The sequence below is a fragment of the Trachymyrmex cornetzi genome, unplaced genomic scaffold (genome assembly GCF_001594075.2).
Source record: "Trachymyrmex cornetzi isolate Tcor2-1 unplaced genomic scaffold, Tcor1.1 scaffold33, whole genome shotgun sequence".
Classification (NCBI taxonomy): domain Eukaryota; kingdom Metazoa; phylum Arthropoda; class Insecta; order Hymenoptera; family Formicidae; genus Trachymyrmex; species Trachymyrmex cornetzi.
The window spans coordinates 243,969-253,102 of record NW_017298003.1 but is presented as its reverse complement, the minus strand read 5'-3'; the positions used below and the strand labels follow the sequence as shown (position 1 = coordinate 253,102).

At 33.3% G+C, this 9,134-nt stretch overlaps 1 protein-coding gene across 4 annotated transcripts in view; it reads left to right on the top strand.

The window, feature by feature from the left end:
• The window catches only part of Eip74EF (Ecdysone-induced protein E74), a 324,734-nt gene that overhangs the window by 117,862 nt on the left and 197,738 nt on the right, over positions 1–9,134 (top strand). For 3 of the 4 annotated variants that reach the window (XM_018510269.1, XM_018510266.1, XM_018510267.1), the window contains exons 2-4: positions 1,847–2,139; positions 2,475–2,727; positions 5,171–5,272. In XM_018510269.1, the coding sequence (XP_018365771.1) occupies positions 1,999–2,139; positions 2,475–2,727; positions 5,171–5,272 (496 nt within the window). In that variant the 5' untranslated portion in view covers positions 1,847–1,998. The remainder of the gene's footprint in view (positions 1–1,846; positions 2,140–2,474; positions 2,728–5,170; positions 5,273–9,134) is intronic. The other variant, XM_018510268.1, reaches the window with a different exon arrangement.

Below are 9,134 nucleotides of genomic sequence, written 5' to 3'. Positions count from 1 at the left end.
CTACATAAAAAATGTGTTGCTTTGCCCCGCGAACCGAGTTATTAATTGTTATTGTTATTAATTAAAGTTGATAGATATCCAGATTAGGAAATCTATTGCCTCGATGGCATATATTAAACAAATTTTCTGCTTTACAGACAAATATTTAACCAAGACAAATACTCTGCTGTAAAAATAAAAACAAAGAATGTGATTTTAAAGCAGAGAATTTGTGTAATTGAAGCAGAAAATACTTATTTTAGTTTCAATTACATGTTCTCATGTCTTTCTATGGCCGCGGTCCGATTCACGCTTACAACGCTTAAAAATCATTTCATCCTTGTTGCTTGTCAAATGTTAAACGAAGACGAAAGATACTCATGAGCGTTGTTAGCATAAATCGGACCATGGCCTATGTCATCAATATGACGGATTTCCTAACCTGAATAGTGATCGACTTTAACGATTAATATCTCGGTCCACGGGGTAAAACGATACATTTTTTTTTTGCCAGATTCGTTCATTTCGTGCAAAAACGTTGTCGAGCAAATCTAATTTGTGTACATAGAAGCAGAAAATCACTTACGTGTTTCTCTATGCCAACGATGTGACAGATTTCCTGACCTAATCATCAGCCACAGAAAACAGACACGTGTGTGATGTGACTATGCACATTGCCAGTGCCACATTTGCCTCTTGCGCCAAAAATTCCAAAAGGACATTACCTCCACTACTTCGTAGCGTCGACGACGACGACGTTGACGACGACAATGACGTTTCTTAATATAAAAGTTTCAGATTCGTATATTTTGCGTCGCAATATCTCCGCTCGTAGAGCACGTAGAGAAAAAATAAAAACACTTTCATTATATATCCCGAGAGGTTGCAATCGATTGAGCACACTTAGAACTTGATCGGTTCAGCCCTTATTGAGATCTGATAAGATAATCTCGATCTGCCGCAACTCACCGGCTCGCATAAAGTAGCCACAGTAGTGGCGCTGCGCGTAGCTTAGCGCCGAGACACTACCAGTGTCTCCAGATTGTTTTGTTTTGATTGTCTAGCAAACGTCAAACCAACGATACTGCAGCTCCAAATGTATGAATGCTACAAATACCGATACACTTTGAATTAATCTACATACCTAAAGAGGAACCTTGATTCAAATTGAGTAAGTCGTTTTTACGACTTGCAGTATTGTCATCGCGTATTGTTTCAGTCTTATGGAAAGATTGAGCGAAATATGATTAAATTTTTGGGTCACCATCAACTTTCACTACCCAACTACCCGTGATGGTATTCGGGTTAATCCCAATCCGCAAGATGTTGAAGAGGCGCGAATTCCAGATAACGGCTTCCCTGACTAGTATCAGATTATCAGTTCCCTCAAGGGATCCGAAATAACAATCCTGCGATATATGTCCTTATAATTAAGTCTCAATGAATATAAGTGCGAGAAGCGATACACTCATTCTTAATTTCATTTTCCGGAAATTAGTGCTGTTAAACTTAATAATGAATTCTTACCATTAATAAATAATACAAAATAAACGTTTTAAAACTTTTAAGAAAGAAAAAATCTAGATATAAATATAAATTTGAAAATAATATATTTATAACATATAACGTTTTGTAATTATTACTTTTTAAAATATATTACAGCATAATATGATAGCCGCCAAGTGGCCGATAGCTGCATTAAAATGTTTAGATTATATATATATATATATATGTGTGTGTGTATCTATATCTCTATTTATCCTTAATCATATTTATGTTTGCATCACGAAAAACTATTTGGAGTTTAGAGTTAATCACCTGTATTTTTATGGTGCACACACAATCTAATCGTGAATTATGCTTTTAGGTGAACAATAGCGTGTAGAAAAAAAAGAGGAATTGAACCATCTGAGTGCGACATACGAGGGGGACGAAGGAGGTAGGGAAGTCTTGGAGGTAGTTAGATGTTAGAAGGCGCGGGGGTGGCTAAAGTGGCCCCGCCGCTGGGTACGGGTCCCGATGCCGGTCCCCGTATCGCAAACGCCTACATTAACCTTCACCCTTGTACCCAAGGAGGAATCAAACATGCCCTTCATAGACGACGAGCTATTCTGGTACTCTGACAATGACGGAAAGATGGATTTAACCCAGTGCCTTCAGGTGAGTAATCAGTAGTAGATTTAAAATTTGGGATTCGAAGAGATTTCTGTAATATTTATGAAATTTGGTAACGCCTGGAGTTTATAGATGTAAATTGAATTTTGTAAAATTTGATAAAATCCAAGAAGTGTATATGAACCTAGATTTAGAATTTGTGAATGAAAATGTGAGACCTAAGTTACATAAAACATCTGAGATACTCAAAATCTATGATTCATTATAATTCTACAAATGTTGTATAGTAGCGAAATAATATCTATCTATATACTAGTAATCATAAGATAAGAAAATTAATCGAATCTCTATCTTTAGCTTCAAATTTTCCGTGTTTTCAGCAGAGCAACACAGGCCAGTCGGTAGAGTTTTCTACGATGGAGCTAAGTGCTCTGGTAGGAACTCCAACGGCATCGAATGTGCCGGTGGAGGAAGGTGCGGGTATGTCCGTTGTTACAGGGGAGGAACTTTTCGATCCCCTAGACTTCCTACGAGAGCTCGAAGCAGAGGCCAGCCAACCCACCTCCACCACAACACCTTCTTCCTACAAAAGACAGAGGCACAATATCGCTGCCGCGAATCCTTTATTAGCAGGTGAATTGTATATTGTTCTTTATTCATATAACAACAATAAATCTTTTTACAATGTAGATGAATTGCAATACAAATAAAATGCTCTCCGTTTAGTGCGTAAATTCTATATTTATAAGCAAGATAAAATACAATTCTCGCAAGCAATACTCATACATATGCAGAATCTACATATATGTATAATCAAGTTTGGAAAAGTTACTTTATGTGTTATCTATAAGGTAGTTTTTAGTTTACCTTATACATATATATATATATATGTTTGTTATAGAAATTGAGTACAAAAAGTAATACAAAATTAGTGTAATGATCAAATATAATGTAAAATAATAAAATACCCGAACTTATTGTACTCAGTTTCTACAATAAAAAATAATACTTATAAGTAATTTGTAAAGTAACTTTCCTAATTCTATGTGTACTATATAATATATACATTATATGCATATACTATAGGTACAATATATAATGTACAATAAATACAGGATGTAACAGAGCGACCGTATCAAGCTAATTTCTTGAAAAATATGCATTTTTTTTTTAAATGTTTCAGACAAAAGTTTTTCAACTTCAAGGGGGATATAATATGGTTTTGCACTAAAAATTCATTTCTACGTAAAAATGAAGATAAGAGGTACAACAAGTCCGATGGCCTCGATCTTGATAAATGTTATCCAGGTCATGATTCTGAACAACATTCAAGAGGTTTTAGCCGTCGGTCGAACACCTTGGGTAATGCTAATGCCGGCGGTGCTGTAACCTTTAAGCCTTATAACTATACTATATATACTCGAAAAGTACTTAATGAAAATGAACTTAATTATAGTGTTTTGGAAAGCTCTCGAGATAAATTACAAGAATATGTAATGAAAAATGGAGGATTCCATTTAAAATATTTAACATGACGTTCCTCTGACCTTGACAACGTCACCTAAGGTTTATAACCAATGATGCCATATTATGTCTCCTTTGAAGTTGAAAAACTTTTATCTGAAACATTTTTCAAGAAAATGCATATTTTTCAAGAAATTAGCCTAATACAGTCGCTCTGTTATATCCGGTATAATGTATACATATACATTGTTCAAAAAAATTATGGGCAAAAATTGGTCAACTTTAATTAACGATAACTTTGTGAAAAATTATCGTAGGATAACGTTTTTTTTTTTTTTTTTTAAATTAAAGCTTGAAATCTCTACTTTAAGACGCTATATGGCCAGATTTTAAGTTTGATGCACCTCTGCCACTGTAACTCAAAAATATGAGGGTGTGTTTATCATATTGAAAATTGCAAAGTTTGACGGAATGCACGGACTTTGTAAAATTTTTTTCGGGAATACCATTTGCAGCGGCATAAAGTTTGAACTTTCCCCTTTAATTTAAAAAAAGAACCGAGTCGTTGCGATTTTTTTTGCAAAGTTACAACACTTTAAAATTACCCTTGCATTTTTTACATATGCGATATTACCAGATATGCACCATGACGCAATGTTAGTATAGGATTTCGATAGGCAACCAAAAATTGGCTGCTGCAACCAATTAAAAATACTATGCCATATTTTACCTAATTTGCTACAGTAATCAATCTTTTTTTTCAGTGTATATATCAAAAATGCAAAGGTAACTTTAAAGTGCTATAACTTTACGAAAAAAATCGCAATGACTCGTCTTTTTTTTTAAATTAAAGGGGAAAGTTTATGTCAAACTTTGCAATTTTCAATATGACAAACACTCTCATATTTTTGAGAGTTACAGTGGCAGAGGTGCATCAAACTTAAAATCTGACCATATAAGGCGTCGTCTACAATACACGGAGTAAGAAGTAAGAGTAAGAAATTGACCAATCACAGTCGAATGTGAGAAGATAATCGACTGTGATTGGTCAATTTCTTACTCTTACTTCTTACTCCGTGTATTGTAGACGACGCCTGACGTCTTAAAGTAGCGATTTTAAGCTTTAATTTAAAGAAAAAAACGCTATCCTATGATAATTTTTCGCAAAGTTATCGTTAGTCAAAGTTGTCCAATTTTTGCCTACAATTTTTCTATGCCATAATTTTTTTAAGCAGTGTATATACATATATATATTCAATATATAATTTATAAGGATATATAATTCTATATAAATGAAGTTAAAAGTAAAATGTAAATTTGCAAATATTTTGATTCTGCATTTTAGTCTTATTAGCATAATAATTAAAGTTGAGTACAAGCTGAGCCTATCTATGGGTTTATATTTTACTTTGTTTAGTAAGTATATCATAATTGCTTTCACAATTATGATTTTATCGCTTATATGAATATAGAATTTATACATTAATAATCGCGAAAATTTACATATGTAAGATTTTATTTGTATTGGATTTATTTTTGGAGTCACAAATATTTTTATTTTTATTTATTTTACTTTAAGTAAATTAATTACTTTTTGACATTATGTGTTTAGAAAAATTAGCAGCGCCTTCAACGCAAGCGTCTCCAACTTCCATCCCTTACGCCTCAAGAGCGGAAATCAAGACGGAAAATATTCAACCTGAGACGAGTAAAGGTAAGTGGTTAATATGTTGAATTTCATCCGTCCTGCTTAACATGTGTCGATATAGCAGAAAAATATATTATGTACCGACGGTGTGTTTTCTTCTTTATCGACGTATTAAATCCGCTGTTGATAATGTGTATTTCGTGGATACTTTTGTACCGCGAGCGCGGTGAGTTTTGCGTATAATCTTCTTTATTTTCAAGTGATCAGATCGTACCTCGATCGGTTAAATTGCTTTTCGTGCATGTTAAGAATTTAAATCGCGCGTTGAAAGAAAAACCGGCCAAGGTCCCGTGAATCGCGAGCAGACATCCGCGTTAGCAATAATTGCGCGTGTGTGACTCGTGTATGCAGTGACTCGAGAAAAAAGAAGAACATGACACGTATACGTGTGCGTACGGTGGCCCAATTCTTATAATTTACAGTCATGTTGTAATATGGCGCGCGCGCGAACGCAGTTTCACGCTCGTTTCACGATTTTGATCTGCGAAACTTTCTACCAAAACGTGGACATATCCGCAAAAATGACACTGTTTCACATACGTTATCAAACAGTGTGCGTAACTAATGAAAATATTTTCGGCGAATCTTGTTCACACTTGTGTATACACGCAAGTATATATGTAAAATGGCTTTATTTTCAAATGATAATGATCTTTCATCTAAGTCAGCTATATCGAATATTAAAAAAAAAATAGATGATTGCCGACAGAAATTTCTGTACAGTAATTTTATCAGAAATTACGAAATATACATTTATATATATTTTTTAATCCTTCAACTGCTGAATACGATACGTCTACGAATCTGATATTGATGATATTTGTGTCATACATCGTTTACATTCGTTCGAACGTGACAACTTGAACATACAATTTGTTTACAATTTCATGCATATAATTTAAAGAATACAATAATTTAAAAAATAATAACAATTTAAAATTATTATTTTTTAAACATTTCATAAACTTATATAATAAATTAAGAATTTCAGCTTTCAACGACATAACTTGTATCTGCAAAACCGTATCTATATATTTTTGTTCATTTTAATGAATTTTATAAACATTATAATTCGCAGAATGTATATTCATGACAATTCGATTTGTAAATAAATAAATGTATATGAATTCGGAAATTAAACAAACACTAAATTCTATAAATTTTTAATTCCGAAAAATATAATTTTTTCAATTTTTAATCTTCTTAAATGTTAAATTATAGAGATCTCGAAAGGTGAATAGATACTTAAAATTATACAGATTTTGCAATCCATAGATTTTATTAAAGCTTAAAAACATAAATAAAATAACAACGCTGTAAGATATCTTGTTAATAAAGTTTAATACAACAAATCTAATGTTAAATATTTATAGTTTTTTTCATTTAAGAATTTTTATCATTTTACACGCGGGACTTGATCACAGATTGGCTATTCAGATTTTTTGCAAGTCAATTTCGACGCGCGGATTTTGTCGAACTTTTGACGAGGCGGAGCCTTGCAATTTCGTCCTGACCGCAGGCCACGACGAGTAATTACGAGCCGTTAGAACACGAATTGAAATGGGTGCTCATCGTTGTTCTTTTCACATTTTTAGAAAGCGGTTGGAAAGTGAGAAACGAAACTTTCTAACAAAACTATTACAAATACAGTTCGAAATCCGCTTACGCGCCCTATAATGTTATGTTCAAATTTAAATCAAATTGTGATAAAGCTAGAATCCATGAAAGCGGCAACACTGTTGCTTTTCACGGCAGTAATCATTTTCTCCATGAAAACCGAAGTTGAATGTTTGATTATTTATGTTTTTTTCATAGGAAGAAATTAAGAGGTGGAAAGAAAGAAATAAAAAATTTTTTTATTTTTCCATACGATTAAATTTTATATCCATTATAATAGAATTATATTATATTAGTTATCATAACGATGAAAGAAATAAATTTTCTCTTTATTATTTTATTATTTTAAATTTTATATTTAGGTACATATATATATAAAGTTATCTTAATTATATTGTGTAATGAGAAATACTTACATGTATTCATAATAATTTTTATAAATAGAAAGAATATATACATTGATTCTTATATATATTTTGTGAAAATTACATTGTTCACAGATAAATTTTCCTTATAACAATTTAAATGAAATATTGATATATATTATATGTGTATATTACGCGAAATAGTTAAAAAAAATAAGTTAACTCTTGTCAATGCAGAATTTTAGCATTATCGTGTTTCACAAAAGAAGTTCTCGCAAAAAATGTGAAACGATTAGATAAAGTCTACGCAAAGTTATTCTTTATTGTTCGAAGGATGGAGTATAGTTCGAAAGATTTGAGGCGTTATAAGAAAATTCACACAAAAATATAAAAATTTTTACTGTTTAAAATTCGATATAAGTACTCGGATATGCATTAACAAAACGGTTAAAGAATCCTCTAAAAAATCCCCGTTGACAAGCAGAATTGAATACAATTTTAAAAGAAAATTTATATTTCTGTTTTTATTAAAGAGAGTATTCACGATTTATATTCATGCGCGAATTAGCTCACTTTAAGTCTCATTTGAAACTATGTTTCCAATTGGGACGCGAAAGTGGCGATCGGATTTAGTTTATTAAGGATATCCCGTGTTATCCGGCAGATTTCGATCGCGATACCTGATGAACTCGTTAGACAAGCAGAAGGAAAGCGAGCGCATGGCGTGTATGTGTACGCTAGTCTTCTGACGTGCGTCTTCGGCACAAGCATCACTTTCACCGGGCACTCGATGCGTAACGCGACGCAAAAAGCGGTTTTTCGTACCGATACGCTGCCGTTACACGCTCGATCGAACGACCGCGCGCGCGTATCGGTCGAATTATCATTTGCGAGCGCGTACGTGCGCTTTATTAACGTTTTCGTCGTTTTCATCTCCATGCGTCACTTTTTCTCGTCTCGAACGTCCGAGGTGGCGGCGAAGAAACCGCCCGCGCCGCGCCGCGCCGCGCCGCCGAGCGCCAGCTCGTGAAAACAAAAGTAGGGCAGATGAAAGTAATCTCGCATTAAACGTCGGAACGTGAATAACTATATAATTCACTTTCGGTTCGTTCCCCGTTACGGGAGCATCTATCGGTTCGGTGCAACATGCACGTTTCTTCAGGCGACTTTCCCGATTTATTAGACTGCAATAGAGACGAAACGATCAAAGTCTAATGTCTGTCGAACTCGTTTAGTCATGACTTTCGTAAAAAGAAGTTCTGCTAAAGTATTGAAAAATTTAACTATATGTAGATACAGATATGAAAATAACTTTGTGAGACTATCAAAATAATTATGTAGGACAAGCTGGTTGTTAGAACATCAAAACTTTTTGTAGCATTGTCAATTTACAAATACAAGTAAAATGCCTGTGATATGAGCTCCATGATTGTTAATGCGTAAATGATGCATTTATAAGTTTACAATATATAATTCAAAAATAATTGGAGTGTATTTATATCAAACGAAGTTAATTGCAAACGTTTCGGCTGTAGATCTAATCCTTCTCACTGCGGAAGAATAAGATATGTCAATATATGTATACATTAACGTTATTTATGTATACTTACTAAAACTACGGAGGCTCATATAGGTCGCATTTTACACCATGTCTAGGATTGTAAAAATGAATTATTTGGAATTTTTTTAATTCATCACGAAAACATGTTAGTGCACATATTGTGTAATAAGGTTGAAGGTTACAAAAACAGACAAATACACGCCTTGCATCGCAACAACAAAGATGTTTGTTTTAAGTATAGCTAGTTTTTCTTTTTTGACATTTATAGCTATGTATAAAATTACAAAATCAGAAGGTAATACTCCAGATTAGGTGACTTCCTCTC